This window comes from Hyla sarda, chromosome 6, assembly GCF_029499605.1.
Source record: "Hyla sarda isolate aHylSar1 chromosome 6, aHylSar1.hap1, whole genome shotgun sequence".
Taxonomy (NCBI): Eukaryota; Metazoa; Chordata; class Amphibia; order Anura; family Hylidae; genus Hyla; species Hyla sarda.
In genome coordinates, this window is record NC_079194.1 from 81002668 (window position 1) to 81022837 (window position 20170).

General features: G+C 42.5%; 1 protein-coding gene across 2 annotated transcripts in view; it reads right to left on the reverse strand.

The window, feature by feature from the left end:
- Positions 1–16729, reverse strand: part of SLC6A11 (solute carrier family 6 member 11) — a 375576-nt gene extending 358847 nt beyond the window's left edge. Inside the window, exons 1-2 of one of the 2 annotated variants that reach the window (XM_056524287.1) lie at positions 16614–16729; positions 15857–16093 (exon numbers count right to left, since the gene is read on the reverse strand). In XM_056524287.1, the coding sequence (XP_056380262.1) occupies positions 15857–16076 (220 nt within the window). In that variant the 5' untranslated portion in view covers positions 16077–16093; positions 16614–16729. The remainder of the gene's footprint in view (positions 1–15856; positions 16094–16613) is intronic. The other variant, XM_056524288.1, reaches the window with a different exon arrangement.
- Positions 16730–20170: the final 3441 nt, after the last annotated feature.

The window sequence follows — 20170 nt, forward strand, 5'->3', positions numbered from 1 at the left end:
AGATTGGATTGCACCGTGCGTTACCGCACAAAACCCCTCTTAATGTGCATTGGACCCCATCACGAATTGATTGAAATTTTTGTCCTTCCCAACTGCACTTCTGAGGTCCTCCTCGGTCTGCCATGGCTCCAGCTTCATTCTCCCACCCTTGACTGGACCACCGGGGAGATCAAGAACTGGGACTCTGCTTGCCATAAGAAATGCCTCTCCCCCCCTCCCAGTCCCGTCAGGCAAGCCTCAGTGCCTCCTCCTACACCTGGTCTCCCCAAGGCTTATCAGGACTGTACCTTGCCCCCTCATGGCCCCCGTCCTGGTGACACACTGCCCCGTGCAAAGCTTCACCCTCTGCCCTCCCTCCCCATTCCCACTCCTGCTGTACTACCTGCCTTTGAGGAAACCCTACAGTCACTCCCGGTGTCCTCGTCCCGTGTGAAGCAGCTACCGGACAAAAAAAGGGGGAGACCTAAGGGGGCGGTACTGTTACGCCGAGCGCTCCGGGTCCCTGCTTCTCCCCGGAGCGCTCACGGCGTCTCTCTCCCTGCAGCGCCCCGGTCAGACCCGCTGACCAGGAGCGCTGCACTGACATTGCCGGCGGGGATGCGATTCGCACAGCGGGACGCGCCCGCTCGCGAATCGCATCCCAAGTCACTTACCCGTCCCGGTCCCCGGCTGTCATGTGCTGGCGCGAGCGGCTCCGCTCTCTAGGGCGCACGCGACAGCTCTCTGAGACTTAAAGGGCCAGTGCACCAATGATTGGTGCCTGGCCCAATTAGCTTGATTAGCTTCCACCTGCTCCCTGGCTATATCACATCACTTCCCCTGCACTCCCTTGCCGAATCTTGTTGCCTTGTGCCAGTGAAAGCGTTTAGTGTTGTCCAAGCCTGTGTTACCTGATCTCCTGCTATCCATATTGACTACGAACCTTGCCGCCTGTCCCAACCTTCTGCTACGTCTGACCTTGCCTCTGCCTAGTCCTTCTGTCCCACGCCTTCTCAGCAGTCAGCGAGGTTGAGCCGATGCTAGTGGATACGACCTGGTTGCTACCGCCGCAGCAAGACCATCCCGCTTTGCGGCGGGCTCTGGTGAACACCAGTAGCCACTTAGAACCGGTCCACCAGCACGGTCCACACCAATCCCTCGCTGACACAGTGGATCCACAACCTGTAAGCCGAATCGTGACAGTCTATTTGTTTTTGTAATGAAGGATACTCCATGCAAAACACTGTCAGGGAACTGAAAGTATTATATAAAAGTGTTTGCTATTGTCTGTCGAGACGAGGGGTAGGTAAATACTTGGTGCCATACTCCAACCTCGCCAAACATCATACAAAACTACTATATTTTCTGAAAAGAAAGCTTCCTTTTGTATAGAGTGCATATTATATTATGTTGTGAAAGTTATGTTAAATAAACACATGTGGATACTACATATACTTTAGAGAAGAGGGAAACTAGTTCTGATCAGAATGGAAAACAAAGCTGAACACACAACCCCACATGATAGTACAGCGAGTATAAAAGAATCTACTGTTCAAGAGATGGACTCCTCACAGATCTGCTGAACGGGGTCACGGCTGTCCGAGATGAGTATGGTGCTGGGGATGGTAAAGGCTCCATTCATTTTCTATTGGAGCTTTGAAGAGACTCTGGACGCCGACCCCAGCCTGCACTCCTTTAAGACAGCTGGGACCCTTTCTGAAGATCGTAGGAAGTCCTAGCGGTCTGACTCCACTGGATATGACACTTATCCCCTGTCGTGTGGACTTTTAACTGCAGTACTCGTTAAGCATGGCTCTTGTGAACACTCTCAATATGCAACAATAGAAGAGTAGATAGAGAAAAAATGGTGCTACTGCAGTCCCATATAGGATCTGAAGTCCTGTGTCCTGTGTGTTCGGTATCAAATAGGTTTATTGATACAAGTTTAAATAGACAAACAAAATCAAAATAAAATAGCAACAAACATATTAAAAAAGCAAGACACATTTTGTGAGGGTAATCTCCCTTTATCAATTGCAAATTAAATAGTGATCTGCAACCTCTCAGTAAGAGGAGGTTTAAATACAGGAAAAATAGACTAATTCGGCAAAAGGGAGCGTGTACAGATGGGGGAACATCACAGTAAACATCAGAGTGTACCCAGTACACATAATGGACCCAGACAGGGGAAGGGAAAGGGAGAAGTCCATATTTGTAAAGTCTTTAAAAGAAAAGGATTAAAATATATAATAAAAATACTGGGTTTAAAAAGTGTGCACCAGTATCCTGTTGTGGAGCAACCAGTCGGGTGTCTCGGCGTCAGCTGTAGTCAAGCAGATTAGGTAAGGATGAGTTTGAAGTTGGCGCTGAAGGATCGGTGACCAATCGACATTGAGGGTTCAGTGGGAGGCGACCAATCAGATATATAGGAACTCTAGCGCCGATGTCCGGTGGTGGCCAAGTAGCGAATTCATTGGTTCGATAGGCTGTTCTGTTAGCCAATCAGCGAAGATCAGTATTTTTACGTGGAAGAGTCTGTATGTGCGCTGGATGGTGTGGCGCGACATAGTTGGTTTTGAATAAATGGAGAAGATGGCGACCAATGGGAGAGCTTCTGCATTGTTCTTTGGAGAAAAGTTATTATTGCAGAGTCTTCGTAGTACGGCAGGTCAGCCAATGAAAAAACTTCTGGTGTTCCGTGGGCTTGGACTCCGTTGTGGGTGTCACTGGAGGAATCTGGTGGAAGTCTTTGAGGATAGTCAGTGGGACCAATGTTTAACCCCTTGTGGATCAAGCCCATTTTGACCAGAGCATTTTTTGCACATCTGACCACTGTCACTTTAAGCATTAATAACTCTGGGATGCTTGTACTTATGAATTTGATTCCGAGATTGTTTTTTCGTGACAAGTGAAAAATTTTAAAATTTAGCATTTTTATAACCTTGAAGCTCTCTGCTTGTAAGGAAAATAGACACACCAAATAAATTACACATTGATTCACATACACAATATGTCTACTTTATGTTGACATCATAAAGTTGACACGTTTTTACTTTTTGAAGACATCAGAGGGCTTCAAAGTTCAGCAGCAATTTTTCAAGTAAATTTCAAAATCTGAATTTTCTAGCGGCCAGTTCAGTTTTGAACTAAATTTGAGGGTCTTTATGTTAGAGATACCCCATAATGGACCACATTATGAAAACGTATTGAAAATGACATTCAGAAAGTTTGTTAACCCTTTAGGTGTTTCACAGGAATAGCAACAAAGTGGAGGCGAAAATTCAAAATCTTTACACGAACATGTTCTTGTAGACCCATATTTTTTATTTTTACCAGGGGTAAAAGGAGAAAAAGTCTCCCAAAATGTGTAATTTAATTTCTCCTGAGTAAGGAAATACCTCATATGTGGATGTAAAGTGCTTTGTGGGTGCACTAAAGGGCTCAGAAGAGAAGAAGCGACAATGGGATTTTGGAGAGTAAATTTTGCTGAAATGGTTTTTGCGGGGCATGTCACATTTTGGAAGCCCCTATGGTACCAGAACAGTGAAAAACACCCCACATGGTATACTATTTGGGAAACTACACCCCTCAAGGAATTTAACAAGTGGTACAGTGTGCCTTAACACCCCACAGGTGTTTGACGAATTTTCAATAAAGTTGGATGTGAAAATGAAAAGTGTTATTTTTTTCACTAAAATGCTTATTTTTCATTTTCACAAGGGGTAATAGATGAAAATGTCCCCCCAGATTTGAAACCCCATTTCTCTCGAGTAAGGAAATACATCATATGTGGATGTAAAGTGATCTGCGGCTGCACTAGAGGGCTCAGAAGGGAAGGAGCGACATTGGGCTTTTGGAAAGCAAATTTTGCTGAAATAGTTTTTGGGGGTCGTATCTCATTTAGAACAGTGAAAAACACCCTACATGGCATAGTATTTGGGAAACTTAACTCCTCAAAGAACATAGCAAGGGGTGCAGTGAGCATTTGCATCACACTGGCGTTTGACAGATCTTTGTAACAGTGGGCTGTGCAGATGAAAAATTAAATTTTTCATTTTCATGGACCACTGTTCCAAAAATCTGTCAGTCACAAGTGGGGTGTTAAGGCTCGCTATACCCCTTATGACGTTCCGTGAAGGGTGCAGTTTCCAAAATGGGGTCACATGTGGGTATTTTTTTTTGCGTTTATGTCAGAACCGTTGTAACCAGCAGCCACCTCTGTGCAAGTCACCAGTTTAGGCCTCAAATGTACATAGTGCGTTCTCACTCCTGAGCCATGTTTTACATCCACATATGGGGTATTTCCGTACTTGGGAGAAATTGTGTTACAAATTTGGGGGTCTTTTTCCTTTTACCAGTATGTAAGTGGAAAAAATAAAACATGTTTACACTAACATGCTGGTGTAGACCCCAACTTTACCTTTCCTTAAGGGGTAAAAGGAGAAAAAGCCGACAAAAATTCGTAGCACAATTTCTCCCGAGTACGGAGATACCCCATGTGTGGCCATAAACTGTTGCCTTGAAATACGACAGGCCTCTGAAGTGAGAGTGCGCTATGCGCAATTTGAGGCCTAAATTATTGATTTTCATAGGGGTGTACCTGGATGCAAGTGTTACACTTGCCTCCTCCGCAAAAAATACTGTATGTCAGTTTCCCCCAAACAGGGTGCTTCCAGCTGTTGCAAAACTCCCAACATGTCTGGACAGTCAATGGCTGTCCGGCAATACTGGGATTTGTTATTTTGCAACAGCTGGAGGCTCCGTTTTGGAAAAACTGACGTACAAGACATTTTCAATTTTTATTGGGAGAGGGGAGGGGCGACAGTGTAAGGGTGTAGTGTATATGTAGTGTTTTACTCTTTATTTAGGGTTAGTTTAGTGTAGTGTTTTTAGGGTACATTCATACAGGCGGGGGTTTACAGTGAGTTTTCTGCTGCAGCGGAAAATTTGCCGCATCTCAAACTTGAAGCGGGAAACTTACTGTACACCCCCACCCATGTGAATGAACCCTGTACACATGGGGGGAGGGGGGGGGCAAAAGTACAACTCCCAGCATGCACTGACAGACCGTGCATGCTGGGAGTTGTAGTTATGCAACAGCTAGAGGCACATAGGTTGGGATTGGGAAACACTGAGTTAGGTAACAGACTACCGCAGTGTTTCCGCACCACTGTCTGTTTCCTAACTCAATGTTTCCCAACCAGTGTGCCTCCAGTTGTTGCAATACTACAACTCCCAGCATGCCCAGACAGCCGAAGGGCATGTTGGGAGTTGTAGTTATGCAACAACTGGGGGAGAACCGTTTGGGGACCACTGTGTAGTGGTCTTAAAACTGTAGCCCTCAGATGTTGCAAGACTTCAACTCCAAGCATGCCCAGACTGCCCAGGCATGCTGGGAGTTGTAGTTCGGCAACATCTGAAGGGCCAGACGTTGCCGAACTACAACTCCCAGCATGCCTGGATAGTCTCAGCACGCTTTGAATTGACATCTGGAGCGCTACAGTTTTGACACCACTGTACAGATGTTGCAAAACTACAACCCCCAGCATACTGAGACTGTCCAGGTATGCTGGGAGTTGTAGTTCTTCTGCATCTGAAGGGCCGGATGTTACAGAACTATAACTCCCAGCATGCCCGGACTGTCTGGGCATGCTGAGAGTTGTAGTTTTACAACATCTGGAAGGACAGCAGTCTCCAAACTGCGGCCCTCCAGATGTTGCAAAACTACAACTCCCAGCATGCCCAGACAGCCAAAGGCTGTCTGGGCATGCTGGGAGTTGTAGTTCTGAAACTCCTAGATACAACTGTGAAGATCACTTTACGGAAATCTTCACAGCTGCATCTGACACCGCCGCCACTTGCCTGCCGCCCGCCTCCTATCAGCCGATGGTCGTGGTCCCTGGTCCCCGCACCGGAGGTAACTGCCGCTGGTCCCCACTGCACCATCGCCACCATCTTTCCCCTGCTCTGCCCTGAAACCCAAGGGCGGGCAGAGCGGGGGAAATTAACTTTCACCCCCGTCCCTGCCCTGCGATTCACCGGTCAGTCCTGACTGGCCAATCGCAGGGGATAGGAGGAGGAGGCACCACTGCCACCTCGCTCCTATCCTTCAGGATGGTCGGAGCTGTCTCTCAAAGCTCCGATCATCCTTATTTTCCAGGCTACCGGGTCATTAAAGACCCGATCAGCCCGGAATCGTCGCAAATCATTGGTCTGAACTAATCATTGATTTGCAGCGATCGCCGACATAGGGGGGGGGTCTCAGGACTCCCCCCAGGCATTTGCACAGGATGGCTGCTGAATGATTTCAGCAGACATTTCGGTATGATCCCTGTCCAGTCAAAATTCCCATGGGCGTACAGGTATGCCCTTGGTCCTTAACCCCTTAAGGACCAGGCCATTTTACACCTTAGGGCCAGAGCGTTTTTTGAACATCTGACCACTGTCACTTTAAACATAACTCTGGAATGCTTTTAGTTATCATTCTGATTCCGAGATTGTTTTTTCGTGACATATTCTACTATTTTTGTGGTAACTTGCATCTTTTCTTGGTGAAAAATCCCAAAATTTGATGAAAAAATTGAAAATTTTTCATTTTTCTAACTTTGAAGCTCTCTGCTTGTAAAGAAAATGGATATTCCCCCCCCAAAAAATATATTCACATATACAATATGTCTACTTTATGTTTGCATCATAAAATTGACAAGTTTTTACTTTTGGAAGACATCAGAGGGCTTTAAAGTATAGCAGCAATTTTCCAATTTTTCACAAAATTTTCAAACTCACCATTTTTCAGGGACCAGTTCAGGATTGAAGTGGATTTGAAGGGTCTTCATATTAGAAATACCCCATAAAAGACCCCATTATAAAAACTGCACCCCCCAAAGTATTCAAAATGACATTCAGTCAGCGTTTTAACCCTTTAGGTGTCTCACAGGAATAGCAGCAAATTGAAGGAGAAAATTCACAATCTTCATTTTTACACTTGCATGTTCTTGTAGACCCAATTTTTGAATTTTTACAAGGGGTAAAAGGAGAAAATTTATACGTGTATTTGTAGCCCAATTTCTCTCGAGTAAGCACATACCTCATATGTCTATGTAAAGTGTTCGGTGGGCGCAGTAGAGGGCTCAGAAGCGAAGGAGCGACAAGGGGATTTTGGAGAGTATGTTTTTCTGAAATGGTTTTTGGGGGGAATGTTGCATTTAGGAAGCCCCTATGGTGCCAGAACAGCAAATAAAACCCACATGGCATACTATTTTGGAAACTAGACCCCTTGAGGAACGTAACAAGGAATTAAGTGAGCCTTAATACCCCCCAGGTGTTTCACGACTTTTGCATATGTAAAAAAAAAAAAGTTTTCACTAAAATGTGTGTTTCCCCCCAAATTTCAGATTTTTGCAAGGGTTAATAGCAGAAATTACCCCCAAAATTTGTAACCCCATCCCTTCTGAGTATGGAGGTACCCCATAAGTTGATCTGAAGTGCACTACGGGCGAATTACAATGCTCAGAAGAGAAGGAGTCATATTTGGGTTTTTGAGAGCAAATTTTGGTTGTGGGGCATGCCGCATTTAGGAAGCCCCTATGGTGCGTGAACAGCAAAAAAAAAAAACACATGGCAAACCATTTTAGAAACTAGACCCCTTGAGGAACGTAACAAGGAATAAAGTGAGCCTTAATACCCCACAGGGGTTTCACAACTTTTGCATATGTAAAAAAAAATACCGCTGAAAATACCCCCCAAAATTTGCAACCCCATTTCTTCTGAGTATGGAAATATCCCATGTGTGGACGTCAAGTGCCCTGTGGTCGAACTACAATGCTCAGAAGAGGATGAGCGCCATTGAGCTTTTGAAGAGTGAATTTGTTTGGAATGGTAGTCAGAGGCCATGTGCGTTTACAAAGCCCCCCGTGGTGCCAGAACAGTGGACCACCCCACATGTGACCCCATTTTGGAAACTACCCTCCTCACAGAATTTAATAAGGGGTGCAGTGAGTATTTACACCCCACTGACATTTGACAGATCTTTGGAACAGTGGGCTGAGCAAATGAAAAATAAAATTTTTCATTTTCAAGGACCACTGTTCCAAAAATCTGTCAGAAACCTGTGGGGCGTAAATGCTCACTGTACCCCTTATTACATTACGTGAGGGGTGTAGTTTCCAAAATGGGGTCACATGTTGGGGGGTCCATTGTTCTGGCACTATGGGGGCTTTGTAAACACACGTGGCCTTCAATTCCGGACACATTTTCTCTTCAAAATCCCAATGGCACTCCTTCTCTTCTGAGCATTGTAGTGCGCCCGCCGAGCACTTTACATCCACATTTGGGGTATTTTCTTACTCAGAAGAAATGGGGTTACAAAATTTGACCCCCCTGGGCATTTGCGCAGGGTGCCTGCTGATAGATATCAGCAGTCACCCCGGTCCCCGCCCGGCGCGCGGCCGGGACCGAAATTCCAACGGGTGTACAGGTACGTCCTTGGTCCTTAAGTACCAGGGAGCACAGGCGTACCTGTACGCCCTTGGTCCTTAAGGGGTTAAGTACCAGGGTGTAAGGGTGTACCCATACGACCGTGGTCCCCAACAGGTTTAGGGTGTAAATCCAAAAATTCTCCTGCTTCCATAGGGGGGCGTATCGCTGGTTTTTGTCTTTGGAAATGTGCTCTATGGGAGTTACAGTGAACTGGCAAAATTCACAGTTGCGGTTGCTGGCCCCGTGTCAGGAGACGCTGTGCATCTGGTAGCCGTGAGTGACATTTGAGCGGTGTTGATTAATATGTTTTTTTAGGATCTGGGTGGTTCTCCCAATGTATTGGAGGCTGCAGGGACATTCAAGTAGGTAGATTATGTAGGCAGAGTTGCACTTCATAAAGCTCTTAATTTTGTAGCTTTCTCCTGTGAAGTTTGATTGGAAGGTTTTCCTTTTTTTAGTGATGCTGGAGCAGCATTTGCAGTTGCTAGTATTGCATCTGTAGCATCCTAGGATTTCTGTTGAATTGTCTACACATGATTGGCTTGAATTTGTTCTTAGTTTGCTGGGTGTCAGGATATTCCTGAGGTTTCTTGTTCTCCTGAAAGTGATGTTCGATTTCGGGGGTAGAATATCCTTTAGAAATGGATCCAGCATGAGTGTTTTCCAGTGTGATTCCAGGATTTTTCAGCTTCTTTTATTATCACTTGTGTATGTGGTAATTGCGTTAAAGGAAAAACTAATCAGTCTGGGTTTCATCTTTGCCCTTGATGGCTTTCATAAGGCAAGAGTTTTGATCTAATTTCCCAGCTTTGTCCCGACTGTGTGCAATGAGGGAGCGGGGATATTCTTTAGCTTTGAAACGTTTATCCAGGAATTTGCACTGTGTGTTGTAGTCCTTGTTGTCTGTACAGTTGCGGCATATTCTTTTATATTGGCCAAAGGGGATGTTCAGGGTCCATTGACTGTAGTGGCAGCTTGAGAAGTCTAGATGACTGTTGCCATCTACGACCGTGAAGTAGGTTTTAGTTTTATAGCTCTTTCAGGAGTGTGGTAAATAATTACATCCAAGTATCCTGCATTGTTTTCAAAATGGTTGTAGGGGAAGTGAATATTCCAGCTGTTGTTATTGAACTCTTTGGTAAAGGTTTTGAGTTCTTCTCTACTCCCATCCCATATTATGAAAATATTATCAATGTACCTTTTGTATGTAATGCAGAGGTTATATAGGTGATTGGTGTAGATTATTTTTTTCTTCAAAGTGTCCCATGAATAAATTAGTGAGGCTTGGACTAGTCAACAGAAATCCTAGGATGCCCCAAGCCCAGGGAACACCAGAAGTTTTTTCATTGGCTGACCTGCCGTAGTACGAAGACTCTGCAGCACGTAACAATACTACCTTTTCTCCATAGAACAATACAGGAGCTCTCCCATTGGTCGCCCTCTTCTCCATTTCTTCAACCTTACTCTGCTGCACCACACCATTCAGCACACATACAGACTCTTCCATGTAAAAACACTGATCCTCGCTGATTGGCTAACAGATTGGCTAACCAACGAATTCACTACTTGGCCACCACCAGACATGATGACACCAGAGTTCCTATACATCTTATTGGTCACCTTCCACTGAACCCTTCATGCGGATTGGTCGCTCCTCACCGATCCTTCAGCGCCAACTTCTAACTAACTGACGCAGAGACACCCGATTGATCACTCCACAGCAGGATATCGGCGCAGACTTTTTAAACCCAGTATTTTCATTATTTATTATAATCCTTTTCTTTTAAAGACTTTACAAATATGGACTTCTCCCTTTCCCTTCCCTGGTCTGGGTACATTATAACTCTAATGTTCCCCCATGTTCCCCCCATCCACGCCCCCATTTGCCTATTTGGCACTTTTTTCCTGTATTTAAACCTCCTCTTACTGAGAGGTTGCAGATGCATATTTTATTTGCAATTGACAAAGGGATATCACCCTCCTGAAACACGTCTTGCTTTTTAATTTTTATTTTGTTTGTGTATTTAAACTTATATCAATAAACTTATTTGATACTGAACACACATTAATTTGGATCCTATATGGGAGCGCCACTGCAGTAGCACCATTTTTTCTCTACCTTCTCTTCTATGTACCTACTGGTCCTTGCCAGGAAACCGTCCAACCTACTGCCGGCTTGCATACCCTGGATACCCCATTAAGAGATTTCACCTGGATGCCAATCCTACGACACTCTCATAGAGGGCCACTGCAAAGATATACCACGGCTACACAAGGCACCTCCATCCTCTTCTTATATTTTCTTAATTTGTTCATTATGCAACAATGACACTTTTACTTTACTTTACAGCAATTACTTTGACACTAGCTACAAAGATTGAATACCTGTGGCATCTTCAGCCATGATTTTTTAAACCATCCATCATTCAATTAATTGTGGAAAAATGATGTGCATTATGTAACCTGTCCATGTGAGTATTCATTCAGTAGGCATGCAAATTCAATGTACTTCTTCTTTAATCTTTGTAAAAGATGTAAACAGATGAACTGTACAGTAGACACATCATAGACTTCTGTTGAAACACTATTAAAGCCCCGTGAAAAATTTTTGCTATTTGACAAACATGTGCAAAGATGCCCCTGTGGAAAATTGATGTTCCCCAGCTCCCCATTATACATCAAAACCGTGATAATAATTATGGACATTTATCAACTGGTTTAGTCAGGTTTTCTTTACTATAATTGTCGCAAAATTGTCGACTGCGACTACGCGATTTTTCGTGCGACATTTTGACTGGAAAGCGAGAAAAGCAAGTTTTCCAAAAATTTACTATGTAGTAATAATTTTAAAATGGACTCCGGGTAGTCAGGTATTTATTAACTGCGACAGTCGCAACTGCGCAAAAAAAAGTCGCAACAGCGTTAAAAATTTACTAAATTTACTCCAGCTCAAACATGGAGCAGAAAAAGCTACTACCAAAGTAAAAAAGTAAAAATTGCTTACGTGAAAGAAAATTATCAACAGGCTGAAACCAGTTGATAAATAAGTCACACATAAGCAAAAAAAAAGTAAAGAAAAAATTGCTAAAAAAAAGAATACATAAGCAAACATTGATAAATGTCCCTCTATAAGATTTTCAAATTGTTTACTTTAAGCTATTGGGTAACCCAACTTTTGCCAAGGCTTCAGTCTTTAAATGCATATACAGTACCACCGCTCGACAGCCTGAGCATGCAATAGATGACATTATAAATATTTTACAAGCTTTGTAATAGCACCAGCAGCTCTAGCCAGATACATTAATGTTTCTGTAATGCCTCTGGGAGTTAAATCAAGTAAACACTTGACAATAAGAATTGTTACAGAACAGAACATAATTTTCCATAAGACATCACAATTGGTTATCCCATCAACATGATACAGCTTAATCAATTTGCCAAGCTTTGCAGTGAATTGGCTTGATATTTGGGGGAATGAATATAGATTGTATACAAATGTATTAAACTGAAGATACACAGTGAAGGATGCTTATTGCTCTAAAGAAGAGTTAAGAACAAAGATTTATAGATCTTAGAGAAGAACAAGATATTGGCTTTTGGTGCCATTCAATTCTGGTTTATTACTTATTGCTACATCTATATGTTTATCAAAATTATACAACTTAAGTCTATTGTTATATTATAATGGTCAGAAGGAGACCAATAGAAGATGTCACCGTTTATTTATGTTTGTAAATAAAGCCTTTATATGAAAAAAAACTCTGTATAAAATCAGATGCATAATAAGGTACTGTACAGTAGACACATCATAGACTTCTGTTGAAACACTATTAAAGCACCGTGCAAAAAATTAGCTATTTGACAAACATGTGCATAGATGTCCCTATGGAAAATTGATGGTCCCCAGCTCCCCATTATACATTGAAACTGTGATATAAATTCAATTTGTAGCCTGGTCATTTCCATTACACTATAAAACTCAATGTGAATGTTATCCCATTAATACTATGTAATTTTAAGGTCTAACATTTTGTTCTAATTTAAATATACATAGTAGTCAGAGCATTTTTTTTAAACAGAACTCCAAATTCCCCCCTTATACATAGGGGGAATTTATTAAGATCAGCCTTTCATGTGCCTGTCTTAAGTAATTGTCCATTGGTGTAAGATGTCCCAGATCTAGGCCCAAGTCTCTCAACAAATTTGTCTCATCTCTCTTACTGGCCATGGACCAGACTTGGAAATCTACTCTAGCTATGAGCTTCAGCAGATTTGTGGGCATCACATGTTGAGCGCGAATATTCAAAATGTGAATTTTTACAACGAATATTGGCACTTTGCGATTCCGTGAATATTTAGTGATATATTTAGTGATATATATTCGTAATGAAAAATGTTCATTATTTCTTTATATGCAAATCTTTATGTGAATATCGGCACTTCCAGACCGGACACTGATCCCTCCCTTCTTTTAGGTGAAAGATATAAATGCGCATTTTCACTATGCAAATTTCATTATGAATTTTCACATGAAAAAAAAAAAAAAGAACGAACATAGCAAATATGCAAATTTCACGAACATAGGATGAATATTCATCCACATATTTGCGAAATATCGCAAATTCTAACATGGCCCCTGCCGCTCATCCCTAATAACAAATGCGTATTTCTGGTGTAAGTTACAGTAAGTCCTCTTTACCATGGATGCCATGTCCCCTCCCATTATGTCCGATCTTCTTTTCAGAAAAGTATACTTTTGTATACCAGGAAACTGGCTTACATCTTTAATAAATTTCTTTCATAAGGGTACGTTCACACTACAGATAGTCAACGGAATCTCCGCTCGCAGAATTCCGCGAGCGGAGATTCCATTCTGGCAGCTGCCGCCGCAAAACTTCTGCAGTAGGACCATTGATGGCTATGCAGTGTTCGCGGACTTCCACGCAAACAATGAACATGTTTTTAATTTGCGCAGAACAATTTCAGCGGCGGAATTGTCCGCCGCTGAAATTCCGCAGTGTGAACGGGTCTTGCGGAATCCCATTCACACTGATGTTTATATTCACAGCATGTAATTCCGTTCGCGGCATTCCACTCACGGAATTCCGCGGGAATTATGTAGTGTGAACATACCCTAAGGGTGCGTTCCCACCTGGCTTATACGCAGCGTATTTCCGGCAGCAACGGGAAATACGCTGCGTATTCCTTGCTCACTATACACACAGGGCTTTCCGGCGGCAGCCCTATGTGTGCAGTGAGTTTTAGAGGCGGAGCTGTGCGTCACAGTCACGCCGGCACACGGCTCCGCCTCCAAAACTCACTACACACATAGGGCTGCTGCTGTCTGTAGTGAGCAAGGAATACGCAGCGTATTTCCCGCTGCTGCTGTAAATTTTGCGCAGCGTAAAATACATTGCGTATACGCCAGGTGGGAACGCACCCTTAAGGCTAACTATAGCTGCTGGCCACAGCAATGGGGTAGCTTAGACTTTAGCTTATAAACAGTATGCATTAAGCTTCCCCTAGTGGTTTATGTATGAAGCAAAAGGATTATTTGAATGTTATATATATTGACTCTGTCTCCCAATGTGAAAAAAAACATTGTTTTGTATACTTTAAAAAGATATAAAGTATAGAAAACATCATGGATACCAAGAGCATCTGGTAACTCAACCGTCTTACAGGTATTTGGGTGGTTTTTCAGCAGTGCGAGTCTATAAAGGACTTTGGACTCACCAATAAGGAGTAACCTGAGTTAATGCCCACCAGCTATACTGGCAAATGAATACCTACTTTTGAGTATATTATAAACTCTATTGTTATGATAGGGTATGCAGCTATAATAATTACTAGTAAGTTATTTGTCAAACAATTTATTAGGAAGATTTTAAAGGAAAACTGACGGCCGGTTAATTCGCACTAAACCCAAAACATGCGGTTGTAGTGCAGGTGAACTAGTTTACCCTTACTCCACCCTCCATTGCTAAAAGCCAGATTTACATAAGAAAAAAAAAAAGAAAAACTATATAAAAATACAGGTCATCCAAAGCTGGTAGTATTCCTCCACGTCTTGTTTGTTTTGCTCCTACTCAGTGCACAGGAAAACCCACAGCCATGTTATCGTTAGCACAATGATCCAGGAAAACACCCCTTCATGGAGAAAATCCAGCAAAGATTGGAGACATCCATATTAATTAAAAAATAGTAAACTTTATTGCTTCATCTTTAAAAATCCATCACAATGGACTACAAAAACACATTAATAAAACCAACATGTTTCAATGAGTCCCCTTTTTAAGGCAAAAAAGCAATGCCTTGAAAAAGGGACTTATCAAAACGCGTTAGTTTTTATGCATGTGTTATTGTAGTTCACCGTGACAAATTTTTTAAGATGAAGCAAAAAAGTTTACTATTTTTTAATTCATCTGGATTTCTCCTATCTGTGCTGGATTTTCTCAGTGAAGTGGAGTTGCTCTGGATCAAAAGCAAACTTTTCCCTATGGAGGCCGGACCCGACATACCCAGTATGCTGGGTCCCGCCTCCATCACGCAAAGCTGGCTATTAGCAATGCAGGTTATTACAACTGGTATCTCCAGGACCAGACCACATATTTGGTGATACCTTGTTGTTATCTGGTTCACCTGCTCTGTAACCCCTTTGTGCATTGGGTTTAGTGTGGATGATCGGCTTTCAGTTTCCCTTTAAAATCAGGTCTTCTAAAGCAGTGCTTCTCAGTTCCAGGACTCAAGGGCCCCCAAAAGTTCATGCTTTCAGGATTTCCTTAGTTTTTTATAGGTAATATAATTATGGTCAGTGCATCAGGCATCACCACCACAAGCCAATTCACTATGGAATATTTTCTGAAATGATGGCTTGTTGGGAAACCTTGAGGATAGTAGTTGAGAAACACCAAGCTAGACAAACTCTTGGTTCCTGTTTCTATATTTACCACTGACTCTGTATAAAAAAAATAAATCATAGGGCATATGGTAAAAAGCAGCAATGAAGACACTAGTTGTATTCAATATTAGATTGCACAAAATACATAGCAAAGAATAAAAAAGTGTAAATGATAAATTTTACCTAATATATATTTAATTTTCCATCCATTTAAATTCAAAGAGTACAACAAAGATATTATCTGTGATTCATTCAAAAGTAAAACATATAAACATTTCTTGCAAACCTTCCTTTACTTTATTGGGTTAGCAAATGACACCCCTTTGGAAAAAAATGTTTTGTAAGTTTAAAAAATAAAATTCCAATGCTATTACAATAGAATTTGACTACAAATCCCGTAATTAGGGTAATTGGCAAATCACAGTATGACACCACACATGAAGAGAGCCAAGTTTCCTGCTCTTAAGATGTTCCCAGCCAAATCTGATTCCATCTTACCTCCACCATTCTTGTAGCACAGATAGGGAAATCTCCACACATTTCCAAGCCCAATAATTTCCCCAGCCACGGACAACACGAATTCCACCTTATTGTTCCAGTGTCCTCTTTCATGGACTTTCTTATCATTACTGTGTACCAGTTCAGAACTTGAAGCTTCAGCATCCAGAGCATCCTCAGGTTTGCCATTGATAATAGGAATCGTCTTCTCAGCTGTCATTATTGTTGCTCAACCTGCTGGTGGAAATGAACCCTCTATAATTTTGTTACCAAGAACAAATTAAAAAAAAATCTCTAAAAACACTTAAATATATGATTAGAAAAAATTATAATAAAAGTAAGCCCATCCCCCATCCTAGAAAAAACTGTCAATAACACAATTCTTCTACTTATTTTTATTGTTTATTTTATAATTTTATAAAAAAAAAAACACTGCGTGCATTCCCCTTGTATGTACAGTTTCCATGAAGACATTTTTTCAAACCAACCAGAAAATCTCTGCCAAATATATAAGTTTGCAGAACAATAGCCATGACATGTTGTGCATTCTTTCCTATAAATTACTAGGCGACATCATGTACAACCTGCGTTGCTATCTCCGTGCGTGTTCCAGGCTACGAGAATCTGTTTATGTTTATAGATTTTCTTTGCTGCTCTAACAATCTTAAATATCTAAGGATCCTCAAAATAAAAGGCTGCTCCTCAGGCAAGGAAACTGGTAAAACATTGTAATTAATAGAAATCAAAATATTCTTACCCAAATGTGATAACAGTGGATGGTAGTAATGATGTTCCTGTTCCCGTTACCCATAAAATGGATATTTTGCAAATGTTCTCTCTTTGCAGGAGTGATCTGATGGCAGCCTCCCTCTGCTCACTCCCCCTCCCCTTCCTCCCCCTCTCACAGACTATCCATCTCACTCAGTAGTTCTCTTATCTAGGGATTACATCTAAGGTGCTCACTGGTTAAACACCAAGCAAAACATATTTTCATTAAACCAAGCTCACACTATCCTTAGAGAGGGAGTGCATAACCATGCTTGAGGATTATGTGCTAATATGATATTTTGCATATGATGTATTCTGTCTTGGCAATGTGTGGCTTGCATGAAAAATATAGAAAAATAAGACTCACTTTACACTGTGGTATACTGATGGTGCATTTGCATGGAAAAAAAGTCCCGATATATGTGCCAATATACCCATAGAGCTAAACAGGAAAACATATGGCAAAATAATGTCCTTTTGGTATACATTTAGCCAGGATATGACAGGATTCTGCAGCTCTAGCTGTATTGAAAATGGCAGTCAATACAACTGTACATAAACAAATTGTGGAATCCATCTTTTTATTGTAGTCAATGGCAAACTTTTGCAACTTTACAATGATAAACCATAACAATGAAACTACCTGCCTGATATTTTTATATTGCATAGGTCCCCCAAACAGCTTTCACCTGTTGATCTATGGACTCCACAAGACTTCTGAAAGTGTTATATGGCATCAAGATTTTAGCAGTAGATTTTTAACCCCTTGGGGACTCAGTCCATTTTCACCTCAAAGCACTGAGTCAAATAGATGTCAGATTGCGTGGGTCCCGCCGCTGGGGACCCCCGGGATCTTGGCTGCAGCACCTCATCATGATGTCATGGCCCGCCTCCTCAATACAAGTCTATGGGAGGGGCATGGCGGCCATCACGCCCCCTCCCATAGACTTGCATTAAGTGGGCGGGGATTGATGTCACGAGGGGCAGAGCCGTGAAGTCACGATGCTCCAGGCTCTGTGTTGCCCGTCATTGCATACAGAGCGAGTTTGCTATGTGCAGTAATAAAAGTGGGGTGCTGCAGCCGAGATCCCAGGAGTCCCCAGCGGCGGGACCCCCGCGATCAGACATCTTATCCCCTATCCTTTGAATAGGGGCTGAGATGTCTAGGGGTGGAGTACCCCTTTTAGGACTCAGCCCTTTTTTTGCAACTCTGACCACTGTCACTTTATGCATTAATAACTCTAGGAGGCTTTTCCCTTTAATTCTGATTCCATGATTTTTTTTTGTGACATATTCTACTTTAACATAGTAGTTAATTTTTGTTGTTACTTGCATCTTTTCTTCGTGAAACATCCTCAAATTTCTGGAAAATTTTGAAAATTTTGCATTTTTCTAACTTTAAAACTCTCTGCTTCTAAGGAAAATGGACATAGCAAATAAATTATATATTTCTTCACAAATACAATATGTCTACTTTATGTTGATATCATAAAGTTGACATGTTTTTTATTTTTGAAGACATTAGAGGGCTTCAAAGTACAGCAATCTTCAAAATTTTCACAAAAAATTCTAAATCTGAATTTTTCAGGGACCAGTTACTGTAAGTTTGAAGTGGATTTCAGGGGCCTTTCTGTGATAAATGCCCCATAAATGAACTCATTATAGAAACAGCAACCCTCAAAGTACTCAAAATGACATTCAGAAAGTTTGTTAACCCTTTAGGTGTTTCACAGGAATAGCAGCAAAATGGAGGAGAAAAATTAAAATCTAAATTTTTTTACACCAACATGTTCATGTAGCCCCATTTTTTTTAATTTTTACAAGGGGTATAGGGAAAAAAATTGTAGCCCAATTTCTCTTGAGTGTGGAAATATCTCATATGTTGACATTAAGTGCTCTGCGGGCTCACAATATGGCTCAAGAGGGAAGGAGCAACTGTGGGATTTTGGAGAGCAAATTTTGCTGTCATAGTTTTTGGGGGCATGTTGCATTTAGGAAGCCCCCATGGTGCCAGAACAGCAAAAAAACTCCACATGGCACACTATTTGGGAAACTACACCCTTCAAGAAACGTAACAAGGGGTACAGTGAGCCAGGTGCTGGACGGGTTTGCGTTGAACTTGGACGAGAAAATGAAAAATTAGATTGTTAACACTAAAATGATGGTGTTATTGAACTTTTGGAGGGAGAATTTTTCTGGAATTGTAGAGTGAGGCCATGTGCATTTACAAACCTCTTATGGTGTCAGAACAGCAGAACCCCCCCTCCTTACATGTGACACCATTTTGGAAACTAAACCCCTCAAGGAATGTAACAAGGGTTAAAGTGAGTACTTATACCTCACCGGTTTTTACGAACAGTAGGCCATAAAAGTAAAAAATTAGATTTTTAACACTAAAATTGTTACAGATTGCACTCCGGCTGCACATGTCGAAATCGAGCGCATTGTCCCTGCTCCTGGCGGGGCCTGGATTCGCATCGCGGGACGTGCCTGCATGCGAATCCCGGCCTGTCACCTACCTGCTTCCTCTGACTCCTCTGCTACTGTGCTTCAGCCCCGGCGCGCGTGTCTCCGTCCCGTAGGGCGCGCACGCGCCTGAACTTTAAAATTTAAATGGCCATTGCGCCCATAATTATTACTCACACCTGACACTATTCTTTAACGTCTCTGCACCTCTCCCACTTCTCTGCCAGATCTTCAGTGCCATTTGCCTGAAAGAAAGTGTTCCCATTGCCCATTTTGCCATTCTCGTGTATCCAGACCTTCCTGCTACGTTTTTTGACTACAAACCTTTGCCGCCTGCCTTGCTACGTTTGACTACACTACAGCCTCATCCTTTGGTACCTCGCCTTGCCCAGTTACCTGTGTGGTCGAGTCGTGTCGGGGGTAGTGACCTGGGTGTCGCCTGCCGCAGAAAGCCCATCCTGCCTTGCGGCGGGCTTTGGTGAAGACCAGCGGCACCTTAGACTCTGTTCCCTGATACGGTCCGAGTCATCTGCCACACAGGTGGAGGATCCACTTTCAGCTTCATGACAAAGTCGTCATTGAAAAAAAACTAAAATTGTCCATTTTAGTGAACCCGACAATGCCAATCTTGATTCCTGAGTCGCTAACAAACTCAGGAATCATGGGCTCGTGGTCCGCTGGAGTCCAGTCAACCCAGTAAACTTGGCTGGGGGGGTTGACTAGTATGAGCGCTAGGGGGAATCGCACTAGCATGAGACACAGGGTCAGGAGCAGAGGAGGTTTGCGGCCTCGCATGGCTGCGTCTCCGCCGCCTTGGTGGCTCATCATCATTAGATGATGACAAGGAAAAAATAAGGAAGGTGGCATCTTCCTCGCCCTCACCGGCGCTTTCAGTGTCAGAGGCAAGTTAGGCATATGCCTTCTCCGCATAAAGCACCCTGTGGGCAATTTCCTTACTTTAATGCGGGCAGGTGCGGGTGTGTGCTGCATGTGGTGTGGTGCTTGACTTCCTGCCCAAAAAAAAGCATTTACTTAATCAAAGGTGTGCGCACTGATTATCTTTTTTTTTTACCACCTAAG